At 39.1% G+C, this 24,014-nt stretch overlaps 1 protein-coding gene across 3 annotated transcripts in view; it reads right to left on the minus strand.

Moving 5' to 3' along the window:
• The window catches only part of knstrn (kinetochore localized astrin (SPAG5) binding protein), a 48,778-nt gene that overhangs the window by 1,250 nt on the left and 23,514 nt on the right, over window positions 1-24,014 (minus strand). Inside the window, exons 4-9 of one of the 3 annotated variants that reach the window (XM_069917217.1) lie at window positions 20,554-20,601; window positions 19,924-20,023; window positions 17,312-17,426; window positions 16,120-16,181; window positions 12,055-12,115; window positions 8,032-8,106 (exon numbers count right to left, since the gene is read on the minus strand). In XM_069917217.1, the coding sequence (XP_069773318.1) occupies window positions 8,032-8,106; window positions 12,055-12,115; window positions 16,120-16,181; window positions 17,312-17,426; window positions 19,924-20,023; window positions 20,554-20,601 (461 nt within the window). The other 2 variants (XM_069917218.1, XM_069917216.1) reach the window with 2 other exon arrangements.

A 24,014-nucleotide genomic window follows, 5' to 3' on the forward strand; every position in this document is an offset into this window, starting at 1 on the left:
AATTAAAGGTGAGAAGAAAATAGCAGCGAAGAGAGAAAAGTCGAAAACAACGGAAAGAAGAGAAGATGCCTCAGGTCAGTGGAAGTCCCGGGCTCGGGTCTACAAAAATGGCTCACAGAGCCGAGTAAAAGTGCGCAACTGCGCATATGCGAGGAGTCGCGCATGCGCGATGCGCATGAAAAAAAACACACTGATGGGAGGGGGGAACAGCTGCGGAGTCGATCTCCACAGCTGAGTGAGTCACCTGCAGCACAGCAGCAGGTGCAGAACACAGACAATAACGACAACAAGAAAGAAGAGGGTAAAAAGAAAACAAGGAAACAACAGATGGTCAACCCAGAGGAAGAAGAAGAAGAACAGAAAGAAATGGAAGAAGAAGAAAGGCAAGACAATGGATATATCTTTTTTTAAAGAATATATGGAATCAGTGAAAGAATGGCAATTACAAGAATTTAATGAGATAAAAAGAAGAATTAAGAGTGCAGAAGAAAAAATGAATAAAATAGAAATGGTCATATCAGAGATAGGAAAAAGAGTGAATAATGTGGAAGAACAAGAAATAATCATAGAAATGGAAGTAGAGGACTTAAAAGAGAAATTAGAAGAATCTAATAAAAAAGTTAAAGAGGCACATGAGCAGTTAGCTCAGAAGATAGATGTAATGGAAAACTATAATAGAAGAAATAATATAAAGATAGTGGGCCTTAAGGAAGATGAAGAAGGCAAGAATATGAGAGAATTTATAAAAGATTGGATCCCCAGGGTCCTAGGAAGACCAGAATTACAGGAAGAAATGGAACTAGAGAGGGCACATAGAACACTAGCCCCGAAACCACAACCGCAGCAAAAACCAAGATCCATTTTAGTAAAATTGTTAAGATATACAACAAGAGAAAATATATTGGAGAAAGCAATGAAGAAAATAAGAGAAGACAAAAAGCCACTGGAATACAAAGGTCAAAATTTTTTTTTCTATCCAGACATAAGTTTTGAACTCCTAAAGAAGAGGAAGGAGTTCAATGCAGCAAAAACGATCTTATGGAAAAAAGGATATAAATTTATGTTAAAGTACCCAGCGGTACTTAAAATAGTTATTCCAGGGCAACAAAACAGACTATTCTCGGATCCAGAGTAAGCACGAAAATTTGCAGAACAACTGCAAAACAAGCAGAGAGATGAAGACATGTAATGAGAGTAAAAATGACCACGAACTATATGTATGTGTGTATATGGGTAGATATGTATATATATATATATATATATATAGATGTGTATGTATATATGTGTATACATGAGTGTATCCGTATTTAGAGGAAAATATATAGAGTATAGATAAGAATTAATAAGGGAATGAAAGGGAATAGAGGGAATAAGGAGGGAATTAAAAGAGTGACCTTTGTTATATATGAAAATTGAAATCTTTTCCGGGGGGGCTGGGTGGGGAGGAGTTACGGTCACTGCAAAATCAGTTGACGTTTGCGAGTGAATTCGCAAATTCAAATTGAGAGGGGAGATGTGGTTGCCCGGCAAGGGATAAAGGGCAACTCAGTAGGGGGAGGGGAGAATGGGGTTAAAGAAGTTTTAAATAGGAGAATAAGGAAAATGTTTGATGTTTTAGAAATTTTGTCTTATAAAGTGTTCAAAACAAGAAAGCAGAAATGGATAAGAAGGAAAGGTGATGATGGAGAAACGGAAAGGGAAGATAAACAAAGTATGAAAAGGCTACGTTGAACTATATGACTTTAAATATTAACGGAATACATAACCAAATCAAAAGGAAGAAACTGCTAAATTTACTGAAAAAAGAAAAAATTGATATAGCATTTGTGCAAGAAACACACTTAACTGAATTGGAGCACAAGAAATTAAAGAGAGATTGGGTAGGACATGTAACAGCAGCATCGTATAATTCAAAAGCAAGAGGAGTAGCTATATTAATCAGTAAAAATATACCAATTAAAATAGAAGAGGAAATAATAGATCCAGCAGGGAGATATGTAATGATAAAATGTCAGATATATTCGGAGTTTTGGAATCTACTCAATGTATATTCACCTAACGAAGAAGATCAAAAGTTTATGCAAGATATTTTTTTGAAGATAGCAGATACGCAAGGGAACATATAAATAGGAGGGGATTTCAACCTTAATTTGGATTCAAATATGGATAAAACTGGGAAAAAAATTAACAGAAAGAACAAAGTAACCAAATTTATAATTAAATCGATGCAAGAAATGCAACTTTTGGATATATGGAGGAAACAACACCCAAAGGAAAAGGAATATTCATATTATTCGGGTAGACATAAAACATACTCAAGGATAGACCTATTTTTGTTATCAGCTCGTATGCAAGATAGAGTAAGAAAAACAGAATATAAAGCTAGAATATTATCGGACCATTCACCCTTAATATTGACAATAAAGTTAGAGGACATCCCTCCAAGAATGTATAGATGGAGATAAAACTCCATGTTACTCAAAAGGCAGGATATTAGAGAATTAATTGAAAGACAAATTAAAATGTATTTTGAAATAAATACGGAATCAGTGAAAGATAAGTTTATACTATGGGATGCAATGAAAGCGTTCATTAGAGGGCAAATAATAAGTTATGTAACCAAGATGAAGAAGGACTACAATCAGGAAACAGAGCAGTTGGAAAGGGAAATAGTAAATATAGAAAAAGAATTAGCAATGAAGGAAGATACAACTAAAAGAGAATTGGCAGATAAAAAACTAAAATATGAAACACTCCAAACATATAAGGTGGAGAAGAACATAATGAAGACAAAACAGAAATATTATGTACTAGGGGAAAAAACGCATAAAATTCTAGCATGGCAGCTTAAGACAGAACAAACTAAGAGAATGGTATTGGCATCAAGGAAAAAAGACAAGCAAATCACATATAATCCAACTGACATTAATGAAAACTTTAGAGAATTCTATGAACAATTATACCAAACTGAAAACGAAGGGAAAGAAGGCAAAATAGATGAATTTTTAACTAAAATTGAACTACCAAAATTACAAATAGAGGAACAAAATAAATTAACAGAACCATTTGAAATAGTAGAAATACAAGAGATAATAAAAAAACTACCAAATAATAAAACACCAGGAGAGGATGGATTCCCAATAGAATTCTATAAAACATTTAAAGATTTATTAATTCCTCCCCTCCTGGAAGTAATCAACCAGATTGACAAAACACAAAGCTTACCAGATTCATGTAAAACAGCAATAATTACAGTAATACCAAAGCAAGGGAAAGATCCACTCGCACCAGCGTCATATAGACCAATATCATTACTTAACACAGATTATAAGATAATAGCTAAACTATTAGCAAACAGATTAGCAGATTATGTACCTAAAATGGTAAATCTAGACCAAACTGGATTTATTAAAAAAAGACGGACAACAGACAATATTTGTAAATTTATTAACTTAATTCATGCAGTAGAAGGGAGTAAAGCGCCAACAGTAGCAGTTGCTTTAGACGCAGAGAAGGCCTTTGACAGAGTAGAATAGAATTATTTATTCAAAGTATTGCAAAAATTCAGTTTACCAGAGAAGTATATTAATTGGATTAAAGCATTATACAAGGGGCCATTGGCGAAAGTGACAGTAAATGGATATATATCAAAGCAATTTAATTTAAGCAGATCAACAAGGCAGGGATGCCCACTATCACCCTTATTGTTCGCGTTAGCTATAGAACCACTAGCAGAATTGATAAGAACAGAAAATAATATAAAAGGGATAAAAATAAAAAACAAGGAATATAAAATCAGTTTATTTGCGGACGATGTTATAGTATACGTAACAGAACCAGAACTATCAATAAAAGAATTATATAAGAAATTGAAGGAATATGGAGAAGTGTCGGGTTACAAGATTAATGTAAATAAAAGTGAAGCAATGCCAATGAATAATGCGGATTTCTCAAAATTTAAGAAGGAATCACCATTCAGATGGCAAATACAAGCAATACGATACCTAGGTATACAAATAAATAAAAATCTCGGCCATCTATATAAACTCAATTATTATCCACTAATGAAAAAATTACAGGATGATTTAGAGCATTGGAAAGATTTACCACTAACACTAATAGGAAGGATAAACTGTATTAAAATGAACATATTCCCAAGGATACTATACCTATTTCAGGCATTGGCAATACACTTGACAGAGAAATTCTTCAAGGAGTTAAAGAAAATAATAAGGAAATTTTTATGGAAAGGGGGGAAACCGAGGATAGCACTACATAAATTAACAGAATGGTATAAACCAGGAGGCTTACAATTGCCAAACTTTAAAAATTATTATAGAGCCGCACAATTAAAATACCTATCAGATTTTTATCAAACAAGGGAAAAGCCAGATTGGACTAGATTAGAACTAGATAAAATAGGGAAAAGATACCTGAACACATATTATATAAATGGGATGAAAAATTGGTACAACGTAGGAGTTCTCCAGTATTACATCATCTGCTCAATATTTGGAAGAAGATTCATGTAGAAAGGAATAAAACAAATTACCAATTACCAAAACTAATAATGACGCAAAATCAGTTACTCCCTTTTACAATAGATAACCTTTCCTTTAGAGAATGGGAGAAATAAGGGATCAAAAGAATAGAAAATTGTTTTTCAGGAAATAGATTATTATCCTTTGAACAAATGAAGGATAAATATAATATAACTGAAGATACAGTGTTGGCATATTACCAATTGAGATCCTACTTGAAGGACAAATTAGGAACTAGTCTGAGGTTACCAGAGGGAAGTAACTTTGAATATGTGATTACAGATACAATGACAATCAAAAGATTTATAACAAATATGTATATTAAACTGCAAGAAAAGGAGAATGAGGAAACAAATGGTAAAACTAAACAAAAATGGGAACAAGATTTAAATATAAAGATAAAGAAGGAAACATGGGAGAAGTTATGCTCTGGAACGATGAGAAATACAATAAATAGGAGGTTATGTATGATACAATATAACTGGATACACAGGCTATACATTACACCTCAAAAGTTAAATAAATGGGACCCAACAGTATCTGATAGATGTTTTCGTTGTAAAAAAGAAATGGGAACAACAATTCATGCAATCTGGACATGTGAGAAAGTAGAAAAATTTTGGGAAGATCTAAAACAGATATTAAATAAAATTACAGAAAACAATATACCAAAAAACCCAGAGATCTTCCTCCTAAGTAACATAAAAAATAAAGAATTTGGACTTGATTTGGATGGTGCACAAAAAAGATTTGTTAAGATAGCTCTAGCCATAGCAAAAAAATGTATTATGTCAACCTGGAAATTGAAAGATAATTTGAGAATATAACAATGTAGAAATGAATAAATGTATTCCATTATAAAAAATAACATATAATTTAAGAAATAATATTGAAATATTTGAACAAATATGGGAGCCATACATGAAAAACAATAGAGAAAACCTACCGGGGACATCTACCACCTAAATTAACAAAAAGAGAAGGAAATGAAAAGAATTGACTCAGTGGAATTTCTTGTTTATTTTTATTGAAGGACAACATTGTTTGACCGGTTTAATGTGTCTAAGATTTTGTAATTTAAATGAATGGGGGGGGAGGTAGGGAGGGTGGGATGGGAGGAGGGAGGGGGGGAGAAAATGACACTGTATATATTTGAAAAGGAAAATATATGTATCTTGGTCAGTGTGGTTTATGGTGTGAAAAATAAAAAATTTTTAAAAAAATGCATACCTTGCTTGACTTTGCATTACACTTTCTAATGGCCGTAAGAAGTGGTTGAGTTCAGTGGATGAGGCTCAGCAGTATATTGATGATATTCCTTCTGCATTATGTCCTGTGTGAACTGTTATTTCATGACTGAGACTATCACTTACTATACAAGGTCCATTGGATGAAGATTGTTTGGTTGTTTCTAATTTGCTTTAATATTATAGTGTTTAATCTATTTGGATTGCAGTTATGCAAGGATTTCTCTTGGTATTCAATTAATATTTAATTTTTACAACAAAAATACAGAAGTATACTTTCATTTATACTTATTTTTAATTCAGTAATAATTAAAGATGGAAAACTATTAATGTTGCTACTTATTACACATTTTTAAAAATTGCAAGAGAAACTTTGTAAATGGTTTTTGTGTTAAGCTTGGTTGACTAAATATAACCTTGTTCTAATTAGAAGTGCAGAGAATATTTACTTTTGAAGTTTAGGAGCATGAGATAAAATGCTTAGCAGGAAGGTATTTGAGTACATTTTATTTACGGGGAGCTTGTTGATAATTTCCAGTAGCTTTCTGGATGTGGGAAATAAGGACTAGGGTGGGGGAAGGAAGGGAAGCTTTTCTAATGTTGCTATGGCACTGGGAACTTTTATAAACACTGGCTTTCTCCAGCTCATCTTCAATGTTGTTTTGGTTTCATGTTCCTGTTGCAAGGCTGTCATCTGAATAACATGCGTCTTAATCAATCCACACTATTAGTTTTTCATAATGGCTAATTGATTCAATTTTGTTAGTTGGAACATGAATGGATTGAACCACCCAATCAAGAGAAAGCAAGTTTTCACATGTCAAGCATCTTAAAACTGCAGTCTTTTTTTGTGAGAAAAAGAAATAGTAAAACAAAGGAAAAAGATTACATACAGTTTGAAACTAGAGAGAAAAATAGCTGTGAAGAACGTGGCCAAAAAAGTGTAGGGCCAAATTATCAATGCTAATTTTTAAAAATCTTTTTTAGTCAAATAGAAACAAAGCAGGAACATAATTTTTTACATTACATGCAAATATTCATTGAAACGTTATTGAAACATACAGGCAAAAACCTACTCAAAATCATTTGGAATACTTTTCTACACTTTATCTCAATTACTCAGGAAACACTGCCAAAATCCTTTGCAATATAAACAAATAACAATATGATCATTACCTTCCATTTTGTTATTTTCATCAACTATTGCACAAGAGCAAATTAAAGGAGCAAAATCATTGTTCCCTTAATCTATGTGCATGCAAACTGTAGTGACATGTATATACTGCTGGTGCTCTGTACACAAGTGGCTGGCCTGCCTACTGATAACTTGACCCCATATAACTCTTCCCCGTGACCTGGCCATAAAGGTCGACCACCCTGCTCCCTTCCATTCGTTCGAGCACATGGTGTTGGCCCAGCCGAAATCTAATGTGTATTAAAGCCTATCATTCCTTACTTAGAGTAATTGACAGTGTGTATTACAAACAGGATCCAAATGGTTAGTCAACGATGTGTGCAGTTCATAGCTACAAAATGATTTTTGAGTGGCTATTCAAGACCATTTATTTGTCAAAACTGTCCATAATTACAAATTGAACTTCACTGGTTCTCAGCATGCGACCTCTCAAGTTTACCCTCACCCCAACATTCAGTTCTCCACCAAAAAGACTGATGCACGACTTTTTTCCCCAAGACCATTTAAAACTTTAGTACAGTTCAATTTTTCTTTGCTGATACAAATGTTGAAGACAAGATCCAAATAAGAGGGTTATTTTAAAGTGGAAATTCATGTATCCAATGTGAAGTAGCCAATGCTGCTATCTACCTGGTTAGAAAAGACTAACCTTGTTAAACCAATTGGTTTCAAGATCATTCCATAAATAACCTTGTTAGTAACTATACTAAAATTCCTATAATCTGGCACATTTAGGACTTGGTCGTGTCAGAATAGAGGCCTTTGCAAGTTGAAGGTGTAAGCAGCAAATATTAACTGGAGCCAGAAGCTAGATTACTGGGATTACAGTACTGTATTTACAATACAATTTAGTTGAAGGCTTTGAATGAATTGATTGGACAGTTTCCTTTTTCACACAAATCTAGATTAAATGCTGATATTTCTGGATTTTTCTTCAATGTAAAATATAGATTTTTTTTAGCATCAATTAAATTCCACAAAACAATGAAAGATAAAATTTTACTTGAGAAATGCATGCAGTTTCATGGCACCTAGCAATGGTTCTTACCTGGAATTGCTCCCTTTTCTTCATAATGTTGCTTCCCCATTTTTCTAATTCCTTTTGGAGAGTTTCTATGAGTGCCTGAAGCCAAAAAATGTTTTGAAACTTAAACAATACAAAAATCATTAAAAAGATTGTGAAATTTCACCCTTTGTACTTTTAGTGATCAGTTGCAATTTGATGTAAGAACATCCTTGAAAGAGCTTCACATTTTAAGTGTTGCTTTTCTTTGTATTGCAAACACACAAATTCTCTTCAGAAAATACATCTCTACCAACTCTATCGGTAATTCCTGGCTCATGATCACTCAAAGTGAAGGGGTATTCAGAATGGGATCAAGAACCAAGTTCATGCATCCAGATCCCTAGTCCCGCCCAATTGCTGCATATGGATGGATTGAGGGACAGGGCCCTGTCTGCCTTAATGAGCGAGACCGAGTGCCACAAGCCTTGCCTGCTCTTTGAGCAGATCTTTCTGGAGTAGCTGCACGAGGATATCCGACTCTTGCTCATGGATGAAGACTTTAGCGACCTTCAGAGGGTTGTGGCTGAGGCAGACATGCTCAGGAGAGAGCGAAGGACTCCAGCACCATCATAGATCACATAAACAAGCCAAGAGCAGTAGGCTGCGAGACCAAGACCTGCGGAGAGGCAATTTTAGATCCTGGGACAATTCTGTTACTATCATCAGCGATGGGGTGCGGAGGCCCGTCGACGCTGCACACCCTGCGGGTTTCCGGGAAACGCCCAGGCCAACTCTCATTGATAGCTGCAGCAGTTGGCCCAAGTGATAGCCTCCTCTACGTTTGGGACTCCTTGTTGGGCAGGCTTTTCCTGGTCAACATCAGTGCGGAGATGAGCATCCTACAGGCCTCGACACCTACAACAGAAAGCAGGGCTCAGCACTGAGGGGAGCCAACAGCTCCTCCATCCAGACTTTTGGTACCCACACCATCCCTTTGGTTCAGCAACAGCCAGTTTATGTGGACCTTTACCCTCACGGCAGTGGCACAACCGTTCCAGGGGGCTGACTTCCTTTGTGCCCACTGCCTGCTTGTCAACTTCAAGGGATGGCAAACTCTACCTTTGGGGGAAGCCAAGCTACTCGCCCCCCACCATGTCTATAATACTTTCAAACAATGAATGTGCCCACATCCAGGTGGCATTTCCCTCAATAGTGGCACCACAGCTGAACGAAAGTACAGGGTAGGGCACTGCATTTTGACAGAGGACTCCATGCCAGGGCAAGCCAGCAACCCCCCCCCCCCCGAAAAGCTCATCCGAGTGAGGAACAAGTTTAAGAAAATGGAGGAGCTAGGAATCACGTGGCAATCCAACAGTCCCTGGGCCTCCCCCCTCCACATGGTGCCAAACACAGCTAGGGGGAGGAGACCATATGGTGACTACCGCTGCTTCAACAAGGCCACCACACCTGACAGATATCTAATGCCCCACATCCAAGACTTCACCACCAACTTGCACAGGGCATGAGTGTTTTCCAAGGTTGACCTCACCTGAGAGTGCCACCAAACCCCAGTTCACCCCCAGGACATCCCCATGACTGCAATTATAAAGCCTTTAGCTTGTTCGAATTCCTCCGCATACCCTTTAGTCTGAAAAACGCTGATAAATGCAGTGGGTTGGGTCCTCCCATTTGCATTAATCTATTTGGACAATATCCTCATCACTCGCTGCAGCCGCAAATACCACGTCGCTCACCTGAGACAACTGTGCAACCAGTTGAGTGAGTTTGGGCTGACAATTAATCCCTGAAGTGCCAAATCAGCCTCGACATTATTGACTTCCTGGGGCACAGAATAAACAAGTACGGGGCAACGTCCCTTTCCGAAATGGTTGAGGAGGTCCGGCACTTCGCCAAGTCATGTACAGTAAAAGGGCTACAGGAATTTGGCAGTGGCCTGCATCATGCGTCCTCTCTTCGCACTGATGGTGGGCAAGTCAAAGGACATTACCCGGGATGATGAGTCTTCAGGGGCGTTCCAGAGCACCAAAGACTGGCCAACATCACCCTTCTGGTACCCCCCCAGACCAGAGGCATCTACCTCTCTGACAGTTGATGCCTCCAGCACAGCTGTAGGAGACATACTGGAACAGCTCATTGAAGGCCATTGGCAACCGCTGGCCTTTTTCAGCAGGAACCTCTGCCCTGCCCCCGCTCCCCGACCTCAAATACAGCACTTTCGACCGAGAGCTATTGATGCTAAGACGTTTCTGTTGCTTTTTGGAGGGTTGGCAATTCAATAACTTCATCAATCATAAACTACTGACCTTCGCTTCCCATGAAGTATCAGGCCCGTGGTTGGCCTGACAGCAGAGACATGTCCTACTTATATGAATTTACCAGACATAGAGCACAGTGGGGAAAAGCAATGTGGTGGCTGACGCTCTGTCATGCCCCACGATCGAGTCTGTACATGCCCTTTCCCAGGGGGTTGACTACGTGGCCCACGCCAAAGCGCAGCAGCAGGACCCTGATATCCCCATATATATGACACCTGTCTCCAGTCTCAGGGTGGAAGATGTCCCTGTCGGCCCAGGTAATCTGACACTACTGTGCGATGTCTCCACCAGAAACCCCCATTCCATCATCTTGAGCACATGGAGGCGCCAGTTCTTCAATGCCACACACAACCTGGCGCATCCACAATCAAGATGGTGGCTAGTAGGTTCGTCTGGCATGGCCCCCAAAAGCAGGACAGCAAGTAGGCCAAGACCTGCACAAACTTCCAGTCCTCAAAAGTGCAGACTCACACAAGGGCACCCACGGACTTTTGAATCAGTGCGGCGCAGGTTCAGCCACGTACCTATTGATATAGTGGGGCCACTACCAGTTTCTTGTGGGGAGAGATACCGGTTGACCATGGATGACCACGCCATGAGGTGGCCTGAGGTGATCCTGCTGGCTGATACCACAACAGAAACCTGTGCTAAGGCATTCATCAACACATGGGTATTCAGATTTGGGGCTCAAGAGCACCTAACCTCGGACTGAGGGGGGGGGGGGGCACAATTCAACTCTGGGTAGCACTGGCTAACTTCCTGGGGACACAGTTCCACCATACCATACTCCCCTTAGGCCAATGCATTGATGGAATGGTTTCACAGGCACCTGAAAGCAGCCTTGATGGCCCGGCTTAAGGGTCCTGCCGGTGGATTCGCACCATGCTGAAGGAAAACTTTAACGCCTCAGTAGCGAATATGGTCGAAAGCGCACCCTTAATCACTCTGGAGGAGTTCCTGGCTGTCAACAAGCACCCAGCCACCCTTGAGAACTTGCGGCAAAAACTGGGGTCCCTGGTCCCACAACCCACATGGCCTGCCAAAACATAACATCCCCAGGGTCTTAAAGACTTGTCAGTATGTGTTTGTGTGAAGGCGTGCACACTGGTTGCCCCTACAATAACCCTACGAGGGGCCCTACAGGGTCAATGGCTCCACTTTCAACCTCGACATCAGCGGGAAGGAGGAGACTTTTACTGTCTGTCTCCTGAAATCAGCATATTTGGACTGTGACTCTGGTCTTCATTCCTCCCCCACGATGCAAGGGCAGACTGCCAAAGTCAGTGGTCCACGGCCCGATCGCCGGTTCTGGAGTTGGTGGGGAGATAGTGTAACAGCCTGCGCATGGAGATGGGGACCGGCCCACAAAATGGCCAACAAACGCGGTGATCACATGGACCTCCCTCATGGTGGGAAGATGGGGATATGTGGTGGGAATGCCAGCCAATCCCAGGATAGCACTCTGATGACACAGGGCCTTGACATCAGCGCCAGGGGCCCACATAAATTCAACGGATAGTACAATAAGCTAGTTTTGATTTCAAGGCTTTGGTGAGCCTGTCACATAGCGCAAATGCTACAGTTCCCTCATTTCAGGGCACTATGTTTGGGACATTTGGCTTCACAGGTGTTTGTGATTACTCAGCTATGTTTAATTGCTTCATTGGTGCAGGCATAAGAGAGCTAGATTTGCTTCTAAGCTTTTGATCACTTTCGAATCTGCAGTTACCATTTTTCAACAATGAGGACCAGAGTTGTGCCACTGAACGCCAAAAGAAGCCATTACGAGGCTGAAAAACAAGAATAAACATCACGGAAACATGAGGAATACCCAAGTCAACTGTTTCAAACATCATTAAGAAGAAAGTGTGCTGATGAGCTCAATACAAAGGGACTGTAGGCCAAGGAAGACCCCCATTGCTGATGGCAGAAGAATTCTCATCATAATTAAGAAAAATTTCCAAATATATGTCTGGGAGATCAGAAACACTCTTCAGGAGGCAGGTGTGGATATCAACAGAAGATTTTATGAAAAGAAATAGAGGCTACACTGCAAGATACCAACCATGGCAAAGGTGGTATGCACTGGATCTTGGCCAGTTCTTTCTCACCTCCACACTTTCTCTTGCTTGGGTTAATCTTGATCTCATCTGTCCACAAGACCTTTTTTCCAGAATTTTGCAGGCTCTTAAATACTTCTTGGCAAACTGTAATCTGGCCATTCTTTCTGCAGCTAACTGGTGGTTTGCATCTTGTAGTGTGGCCTCTGTATTTCTGTTCATTTTGCTAATCTTAAGGTTTGGATGATGTCTGACAATTCATACCCAAGCACTCACAAACACCTATGAATCCAAATATCCCAGATATTATGGTGCGCTGAAATGAGGTACATGTACAAAAAGTGCTGTAATTTCTACATGGTCAAACCAAAATGTATACAAATAACTTCCAATAAAATCTGGAATATGCACTTTATTTACATGTGAATTGTTTGATTACATATTTAAAACTGTGGCACACAGGGCAAATAAAGGAAAAAGTGTCTTTGTCCCAAACATTAAGAGCACTGTACTTCCTGTTGTTGACCAGTGATCAAACAATATGGTTTACACAAGCAGATGCAGATGCTGAAATCTGCTGCCACCCACCCATTATTTTGTCTTTACCTTCACCTTCCTTTCTTGTTGGATTCCATCATCTCCAGCTTTTTCTTGTCACTGCTTAATCACTCCTCAGCCTTTCACTATATCCATCTTTGCCACTCACCTGGATCCACCAGTTGTTTGCCAGCTCCTGCCCAACCCTCCCCTCGTCTCTTTACAGTGGCTATCTGCCCCCTCATCTTTCAGCCCAGATGAATGGTTTCAGCCTGAGATGTCAACTGCCCATTTCCCTCTACAAATGTTACCTGAACCACTGTGTTCCTCCAGTAGTTTGTAAGGTTTTTGTCATAACTTTGATGGAAAGATCACAAAACTTTCTCTCCCTCAAAGGCGCTGCACAGTACTTCCATTATTTTCTGTTGGCTTTAGAAAGACTCTTCATGGAGAGCTTATGGTTTGCTGACTAAAAATTTGTAAAGTATTTCAAAGTAGCCCAGTCTCTATATCAGACTTGTTCCAATTTGGGACTCACTTGTTAAGGGAACTGAGCTGTGGGGCAGCTTTCAAGCAGAATTAAACAAGAAGCAGTTTTCTGCAACATTGGAGTCTAAACACTATTACGAAAACAAAATGTATTTTGTTCCGACTCTACCATTTAAAAGTAGATAAAATAGAGCATTTCTCAACCACCCACCAGCCTAAATATTCATGGCTACAGTGTTACACTGCAGCAAATGACTTCAGCTTTCTCAACGCACCCCTAAACTTTAGCCTCCATCACCCAGGCAGATGGGAACACCTCCACACAAATTACCATTCTAATAACTCAATATTTTGACTTTGAAACATAATTACCATCCCTTTACCATTGTTGGGTCAAAATTCTGAACTTGGACGTGTGAGCAGTTGACCCATATCAAACAGCCAGAATGTATTCACAGTCAATTGGAGCAAGCATTGGTAATAATCCTCCAGGCATCAATTGGAATCTGGCATGATTCTGGAGTGGAGGATCACAAATGTCACTCCACTGTTTAAGAAGGGAGTGAGGCAATAGAAAGGAAATTATAGACCTATTAGTCAGACGTTAGTGGCTGGGAAGCTGCTGGAGTCAATTGTCAAGGATGGGATTATGGAACACCTGGAGGTACATGTAAAGATAGGCCCAAGTCAGCATTAAAGGAAAATCATGCCTGACAAACCTATTGGCTTTTTTTTTAAGCGATCACAAATACGATGGACAGGGGAGATGCAGTGGATGTTGTGATTTTCAAAAGGTCTTTGATGAGATGCCACACAAGGCTGCTAAACAAGAGGAGACCCCATTGAATTACAGGAAGGATACTCATATAGCTAGAGTATTGGTTGGTTGACAGGAAATAGAATAGGAATAAAGGGATGCTATTCTAGTTGGCAATGGTGTTCTATAGGGGTCAGTGTTGGTGCCACTTTTTATGCAGTATATAAATGATTTGGATTATGGAATAAGGTCTAAATTTGCAGATGGAACCAAAATAGGTGGTTGGGGAGGTGGTGCTGAGAATACCAAAATGCTGCAGAGAAATTTGGATAGATCAGGAGAATGGGCAAAGAGGTAGCAGATGAAATACAATATTATGTAGTGTACAGTGATGTACATGGGTAGAAGAAATAGATGAGCAGAATATTATTTAGATGAGAAGAAAATTCAAATTATGAGGTATAAAGGCACTTGGGAATCCTTATGCAGGATACCCTGAAGCCAAATCCAATGTTAGCATTCATTTCTTTCTTTTAAAAATATTTGTATTGAGTTTAATAGAAAACAAAACTTTATATATACATGGTCTTCTAATTAATAACATAAATCAAATCAATATACAGTACAACTTCGATTATCCAAAATGGTCAGGATCGGGCACATTTCAGATAAACTTTTTTTCCCCCCCCCCAGAGAACTGGTTTTTCTTTTTTGAAAAACAGCCTAGTAGCAACAGCAAATCACTTGTAACAACTTTTAAACAATGACAAACAACAAGGGAAAGCTTTTTAAGCTTTAAAATAATGTTTAATTCTCACAAAAAAATTGCTGGCCACCACCAACACTTCCCCACTGAGGCCCCACTCGTGCCAGGAGCTTGAGGTCCCCAGCTGCCAGCGCCGGAAACTTTTCGGATAAATAAGAATTTTGGATATCCTAGTTTATCCGAAATTTAAAAGATTTTAGCCAAAATTAATGTTGAATAGAAATTTGATTAGATACAATTAAGATTTATTTAAATAAAGTGATTTTATACTTCTCAGGTATTTTCATCTTATTCTGGTGATTTAATGATCCACAGTTAAACCCATCTTTACCTAATTTTGCATTCGTTTCCAGAGGGATACCATAAAAGAGCAGGGATGTAACTTTGAGACTCTATAAAGCACTGGTTGAGACCTCACTTGGAGTATTGTGTAGTTTTGGGCACTGTATTTGAGAAAAAAAAGTGCTGGCATTGGAGAGGGTTCAGAAGATTTACTGGAATGATACCAGGAATTAAACTGTTAGTTTTGAAGAACAAGTGTCAGCTCTTGGATTGAACTTGTTGGAGTATAGAAGGATTGGGGCGTGGTTCGGTGGGGTGGGTGAGGAGGAGAGAACCTCAGAGGCATTTCAAATGCTGAAAGGTCTGGACAGAGTAGATGTGGGAAGGACATTTCCCATGGAACGGGATTAGAGAATGTGGGCATAATTTCAGGATAAAAGGACGACAATTTAAAACAGAAACATTTCCTTAAAGGGTCGTGAGTCTGAAGAACTTGTTGCCACAGGTTGCTGTGGAAGAGAGGTCATTGGGTGTACTTGAGGCAGAAATTTGACAGGTATTTGATTAGTCAAGGGTTACAAGGAGAAATTCAGGAGTGGGGATAGATCAGCTAATCATTAGAATGGCGGAGCAGACTCAATGGGCCTACTTCTGCTTCTACTGTACATCTTGTGACCTTCCTGTCAAATGGCATTGGGATAGTTCCTGTAGTGTTTCATTATCACCATTAGAGGGCAATTAGGGATGAGCAATATATTCTGACCCTTGCAAACAATGAGCACACCCTGTAATTTAATCAAAACTCAATCTTCTGTTCCACAAAGTGCCCATCTCTGCAATCTCATGCTCAGAACACATTTTCTTGCATCACTGCACAGCAACCAAGCTCAAATGATCCCTTACCCTTATGTCTTTTTGACAGGAACTCGTTTGCTCATGGTCTTCGATTATTTTATTAGCTGAAACTGAGAATATGTCCAAGTTGTAAACAGATGTATGGAACACAGTTCAGTGAAACTAGAACCTGCAAATTAATGAAAGAAACCCGACAAATTTTGCATCTGAAAATTTCGTTTTGTACATGTTCTACTTCAAGAAAAACTAAACAATCAGAGAAAAGGATAAGTCACACCCAGGGTAGCAATGAGAAAATTAGTTGAAATTCCATCATGTTTTGTCTGAATGTGCAGGTTAAAAAAATGTCCAAGTGGGGTTTCTCTGCTTATACAAATCCACTATGACTGCATTTAGAAAAAGGATGCAAATCTTGATATTTACTCTCAATACTTCTCTATCAAGGCAAACATGCAGATTTCCCACTATTAGCAACCTGCCTCCAGAGAACATTTTATAAAGTAAATGGATCTGATGCCATGGCACTTATTTTGACTTTGTATTTCATCCAAGACTAGGTCATTGAGGAGACAAAATTAAGTTGAGCAAATTAATAAAAATCAGAATGTTTACAATAAAATCAGAGACTTTCAACTCTTGCTTTTTCATCATCCTGGGAAGGTTACATCACAATCATGTAACACTTGGTTTAAAACAGTGTAAATGTATTGATATTGCAAAATTGTGTTCATGTGGCATTTCAATATACAAATATGCTTTGCTAACACTTGCATCTCAGCTCAGCTGAAGCAGCAGCCAGTTTTTCCATTCACTCATTTCTAAGTGAATCTTTATGGATGACATGGCAATATATGATGTTTTACTGCTCCAGGGATCCAGGTTTTATCCTGACTTCATGTATTATCTATGTGGAATTTCCAAACTTTCCTGGAGCACATGCGTTTTCGTCAGGAGTTCCAGTTTTCTCCCTTCTCCCAAAGATGTGTTGAAAGGTTAAATGATTATGTAAATTACCTGTTGGTGTCAGTGAGAGGCAAATAATTCAAAAATCAACAGAGAGGAATTGATGTACATGACAGAAAGAACCTGTTGCAGAGCTGCAGAGAAAAAGAGGGGAAATGTCTAGTAGGATTTCTCTTTGGAAGTCAACATGAACCTGATGAACCAAATGGCCCCTTCACTGTTGTAACAAAACACACCTAGTAAACATTTATCATTGCTGTTGTAAATCTGGTCTTACCAGGATCAATCAAGTTGTTCTCCAGTATGATAGCACAACTCTGTGCCCTTTTGCTCAATGCTTCGTTTTCAGATTGCAAATTCCCATTCTTAATCATATAATCATTGACCTCATCCTGTTAATAATAAGTGGATAGTTAAATAAAACAGTGGAATTGGTGAGAGAAAATTGTTACTTGGAAAGTGAATATTTTGGATAATTAAACTTTACAAATCCAAACCCCAAGAAAATTTACTATTTGCTGCATTACCTTAATGACAAGCAACTTCCATTAGGTTCTTAAACTGCCATTTTTCTAATCTTGTCCTGTTTGAAACCAGAGGTTTCTATTCATATGGGTTTAATCAGAAACAAACAAGATCCTATTTCAGTACAAATATCCGATCCCAACTTGACCCCTTTGCTACTTTCATCATTGACTATTTTTGATTCTTGCCAAAACTCTTAATCTTGTCACTTACTTCAAAGACCCACATCCCTCCTCATCCAGGCTCCAGTTCAGATTGAATCACAATTTTAAATTCTTCACCTGCTGCTAAAATCTTTATGCCATTTACTGGGCTGTTCCCATGCTCATCTAGCCAATCCTCCACTTACACGATAGCCAAGTTGAGAAGCTAATGAAAGAATGACTGTCCTTATTCAATCACTTCAATCTAATCATACCACCCTCCTACCAAACCATCTAGCTCATATCCTCAGAATCTTGTGTGCTGCTATTCCAATATTCTGCATTTCCTTTACTCTCAACTCAATTGGATTCAATGATGGCTTGGTCATAGGATTTCAGTAGAGGGTTGTTTTTCAAGATGGATGGGTGTGACTGGTGTGCCATGGAGACAAATGCTAGGCCCACTGTAGAATGATGAAGTTAGCATTATTAATACATTTCTGAATGACATAAAGTGGTGGTTTGGTGGAAGACGAAGGTGGTCATCCAATATTACAACAGGATTTAGATCATAAGGGAAGTGGGCTAAGGAAAGACAGATGGAATTTAACTTACAATTGAGAGATGCGGCATTTTGGCAAGTTATTTTTGGGCAGGACCTAGAAACTAAATGGTCAGGACTTGGAGAACCTTAAATAGCAAGGATCTCGGGATACAAGTACACAATTCCCTAAAAATGCCAGCGCAGGTGGAGAGGGTGGTATTTGGCAATTTACAGTTACAAATTAACCTACCAACTGGCATTTCAGGCTTGAGCCGTTCATCAAGGTATGGAAAAATGTCAGCAGGTACCTCAATAAAAAGGTAAGAGGGGAGGCGTAAGGGGGTGGGTGGGGGGAGAAGCATGGTCACAAAGCTAGGAGGTAACAGGAGGAGAGGGAGGGCACAGCAGCAAGTAGGGGGAAGTGATTGAGAGGGAAAGGGATGGAACCAAGGGAAAGAAGACAGGGGTAAGGGAAGGGAGGGGAAAAGAAGAGCAGGTAGCAGAAACAGGAGAAGTTGAGGTTAATGCCATCTGGCTGGAGAATGCCTGAACGTGTTGTTCCTCCAATTTACAAGTGGTATTGGTGGGAACAGTACATGAGGCCATGGACAGACATGTGAGTATTTGGGAGTGGGATGCACAATTGAAATGGTTGGCCACTGGAAAGTCACTGGTGCAGATAGAGCAAAGGAGCTCAGTGAAGCGATCTCCCAGTCTCCCAGCCCCTCCGAAGTAGAGGACACAAAGGGAGCATCGAATGCAGTAAATCAATCCTGCGAAGACACAAGTGAAGTGTTGCCTCACTTAAAAGGCCTGTTTGGGGCCCTGGACTGTGGCGAGGGGATTGGTAGGAAAGGATGAGTGCACAAGGGAGTCATGGTGGGTGCGGACCCTATGGAAGGCAGAGAAGGGAAGATGTGTTTGGTAGTGGGATTCTGTTGTAAGGGCTGGGAAATTCAGGAGGATAATGTGTTGTACGTGGAGGCAAGGACAAGGGGATCCTGTGTTTTTTGCATCTGCGAGCACAGGGGGCCAAGGCAAATAAGAGGAAAATAGAGGAGATACAGGTGAGGGCTGAGTTGATGGGGATGGAGGGGAAGTCACATTTGTCTAAGAAGGCAGAATTTCAGATGATCTGGATTAGAAAACCTCATCTTTGGAACGGATGCAACAGAGACGAACGGCATTAACATCGACTTCTCTGGTTTCTGCTAACCTTTTCTCCTTTCCCCCTCCCTTCCTTTTCCCGGTCTTTTTTTCCTCAGCTCTCCAACCCCTTCACTCACTATTCACGTCGCCATCCTCTCTCCTTTCTCCACCTACCTCCCGATTTCGTGATCATGCTCCTCTTCCCAAGCTTCCTCCCACCATACCTTTTAATTCAGGCACCTGCTAACATTTTTCCATACCTTGATGAGGGGCTCAAGCCTGAAACGTTGATTATCTATCTTTATCTTTGCTATGTGAAGGACACTGTTTGACCTCCTGAATTTCTCCAGCATTGTGTTTTCACTACAATATTTACTTATTTTGTATGACAGCCTTTGGTATTGTTACAGCTGCAAAACATTGACAGCTAAAGCACCAAAAATTCAATAATGAAAAGAAAAACAATTCATAACTTTAAATGGTTTGGGATCAAAGGAGTAAATATATCAAGATGGCAGGAAACCTTACCTTGGCCAACTTCAATTCCTGTTTTAACTGCCGCTGGGCAACTTCCAAGAGTTGATTTTGGTCCCTTAATTCTGCTTCAACCACTTTCAGAGTCATGTACCTGAAAAAAAGCCAGATGGAGAAATGTAGAATTCTTTCATTAGGGGCTCAATGGCCAAGGAGAAAGACAAGATTCATCATTATGATGCAATAACTCATGATGTTGTTAATTATGTACAAATTTTTAAAATAATGCCAACTTTCTTATATTTGTTTCCCAGCTTCCTTTTATTAAAAAACTGGAAAAATCATCCTTGGAAGGTCCAAGCTATTGGTAAAGAGATGTACATCTTTGTTGAGAAGACATTGTTAAGTGAGGGAAAGAAAGATGAGATAAGGAAACAACAGTTGGAATAAAGGAATATTATTTTATTTTTGATTTCTAGTTGGGGAGAATAGTTCATCTACAACTATCCAGAGTTATGGATTATGGCACAAGATTCTCACAGCACAATGCACAAACACACTTACAAATGCAAAATGTACAAACCCAATCGTCCCATTGTATGACTTCCCTTTCCACGTGCCTACTAGACTAAAAACTAGCAGGTGGAACATTCCATTAAAATTCATAAAGAGCAAGAAACTCACTTCTCCATGTCACCACGAGTCATCCGATAGGATATGGGCATTTTCTTTCTGGAAAAGAAGACAATGTTAAACATTCCTCCACAGCTCAGACCACCAACAGTTCCCACAGCCACTTTTTGTTGTCACTCCACAAATCCAAATGAGCTTGAAATTTGGTTGCAATAACCATATCAAATGACAAGTCTCTACCTCTGTATCATCCTGTTGGGTTGGAAACAAGTCCTTTGATCCAATGAGTTCATACCAACCAAGTTATCTGCACAAGCTACTGCCTGCATTTGGCCCATATCCCTCTAAACCTTTCCTATCCATTAATTGGTCTCAATATCTTTTAAATATTACAATTGTACTTCGCTTTACTACTGCCTCTAGCAGCTCATTCTGCATATCGAGGTCTCATTTAATTCTTACTCTCACCATAAATCTCTTGATTTATATTTCCACTACCCTGGGAAAATAATACTCATCTCTGCACCTCATGATTTTATAAACTTTGAAAAAGGAACCCACTCAACTTCTCATGCAGAAAACTCACAGGCTATCCTTACAACCCAAGCTTTCAAATCCCTGCAACATTCTTGTGAAACTTTTCTGCACTTTTTCCAATTTAATAACACTTTTCTTACAGCTTGCTCCAGTTTTAAGTTTGTAATCAAACAATTCACATGTGATTGAAGTGCACATTCCAGATTTAATAAAGGTTACCTATATACATTTCGTTTGACCATGCAGAAATTACAGCACTTTTTATACACAAGTTTCCCCCCATTTCAGGGCACCATAATGTTTGGGACATTTGGCTTCACAGGTGTTTGTGAGTACTCAGGTATGTATAATTGCTTAATTTGTGCAGGTATAAGAGAGCTAGGCTTGCTTCTAAGCTTTTGATCACCTTTGGAGTCTGCAGTTGCCATTTTTCAACATGAGAACCAGGGTTGTGGAAATTAAAGTCAAATAAGCCTTTATGAAGCTGAAAAACAAAAATAAATGTGCAAGAGATATCGCCCAAACATTAGGATTACCAAAGTCAACTGTTTAGAAGAAGAAAGAGTGTACTGGTGAGCTCAGTAATTGCAATAGGACTGGTAGGCCAAGGAAGACCTCCATTGCTGATGACAGAGAATTCTCATCACCTTGACCTGCCTGTCTGACAGGTCAGATACACAGGAAGCAGGTGTGGCTATATCAATGACTACTGAGCACGGAAGACTTCATGAACAGAAATACAGATGCTACGTTGCAAGATGCAAACCACTAGTGTTATGAGCCCAAAGGACCCCAAAACCCAGCAGCAATAGACATTCACAAAGACAAGTGACTTTCAAAACAAAAGTTATTTTTTTAAATCAACTTCAAACACAAAAATAGAATCAAACTTTAACTTAACTCTAAACTTAACTAACCCAAATTAACCCCTTCTAATTCTAAGCGCACGTGTATGCAATATGTGTGTAAATTCAAGAAAGGTTCTTTGGTTCACAGTTCAATCTCACTTCTCTTTCTTCCAAGTTCTCTGGTTGCAGGCAATCACCATTCTGTGCACAGAATTGAACATGTATAAAGTTCACCATTTACCTTGAAAGGTAAATGTTTACTGCTCAGGAAGGTTCTTGTTGGGTTTGCAGAGAGAGATATTTGTTGCTCAAGGATTTCCACAACTGAGGTACCACCACTAGTCACCTCAGGGTCTTGCTGATGAAACTTGCCCCATCAGGGTCTTCTAGATAGTAACCTCTTTCTTCAAGCTACCACATAGTTCCATTCCTTCCTCTATTTCAAGAGAAACATCAGACAGCTAGCACTTCCAGCCATCTACTACTCTGGAACTTGCTTTCATCAGTTTCAAACAGTTTTCCCTGGATTCCACTTTTCAATTACTTGTCAGTGTCCCACACACTGACTGACTGAGCTGTCAACTCAGCTCTCCCTCTTCTCTCTTCCAACTGAAACTCCAAAGAGAGCATGTGACACATGTCTTGCAAAACCCCAATCTTCCTGAGCAAAACAACAGGAGTTTTTTCTTCTGCTCCTATCTGGTGTTAGATAAACAAAATCCAGGAGTGACCTTTCTATGAGCACTTGCAGAAAGGGTACTGATAGACAGCATGACTCCAGCAAGACAATGGTCAAACATTTTATGACATGTTCCATTTACACCTAATTGTGAAAGATGCTTACATTCTCCAGAGATCCTGCAATGTGAATTCTTCAGTCTTTCAAATAAGATCTGTTTCAAAATGTGTGAATGTATGTGACCTACTCCAAAGGTCAAGAAGTATTTAAAAGAGCCTGAAGAATTGTAGAAAAGGTTTTGTGAACAGACGAAACCAAGATTAACCTGTATCAGAGCAATGGCAAGAGTCAAGTGTGGAGGCATAAAGGAATGCCCAAACACAGTGATGGGGTTGTTATGGCCTGGGCATTATGGCTGCCTCAGGTACTAGCGTACATATCTTTTTTTTTTTGGTGTTTTATTTTTTTTTTAAATTTTTTATTTTTCACACCATAAATCACATTAACCATGGTACAGACTTTTTCCTTTTCACACATATACAGTGCCATTTTCTCCCCCCCTCCTCCCATCCCACCCTCCCTACCTCCCCCCTCCCGTCCATTTAAGGTATAAAATCTAGGATACATTAAACCAGTCAGACAATGTTGTCATTCAATAAAAATACACCAGAAATTCTACTGAGTCCATTCTTTTCATTTCCTTTTCCTTCCGTTAACTTAGGTAATGATTGTCCCCGGTAGGTTTTCGCTATTGTATTTAATGTAAGGCTCCCATATTTGTTTGAATATTTCAATATTATTTCTTAAATTATATGTTATTTTTTCTAATGGAATACATTTATTCATTTCTATATACCATTGTTGTATTTTCAAATTATCTTCCAATTTCCAGGTTGACATAATATATTTTTTTGCTACGGCTAGAGCTATCTTAACGAATATTTTTTGTGCATCCTCCAAATCAATTCCAAATTCTTTGTTTTTTAAGTTACTTAGGAGGAAGATCTCTAGATTCTTTGGTATATTGTTTTCTGTTATTTTATTTAATATCTGATTTAGATCTTCCCAAAATTTTTCTACTTTCTCACATGTCCAAATTGCATGAATTGTTGTTCCCATTTCTTTTTTACATCGAAAACATCTATCAGATACTGTTGGGTCCCATTTATTTAACTTTTGAGGTGTAATGTATAGCCTGTGTATCCAGTTATATTGTATCATACGTAACCTCGTATTTATTGTATTTCTCATCGTTCCGGAGCATAACTTCTCCCATGTTTCCTTTTTTATCTTTATATTTAAATCTTGTTCCCATTTTTGTTTAGTTTTACCATTTGTTTCCTCATTCTCCTTTTCTTGCAGTTTAATATACATATTTGTTATAAATCTTTTGATTATCATTGTATCTGTAATCACATATTCAAGGTTATTTCCCTCTGGCAAACTCA

This window comes from Narcine bancroftii, chromosome 2 (genome assembly GCF_036971445.1).
Source record: "Narcine bancroftii isolate sNarBan1 chromosome 2, sNarBan1.hap1, whole genome shotgun sequence".
In the NCBI taxonomy this organism is placed as follows: Eukaryota; Metazoa; Chordata; class Chondrichthyes; order Torpediniformes; family Narcinidae; genus Narcine; species Narcine bancroftii.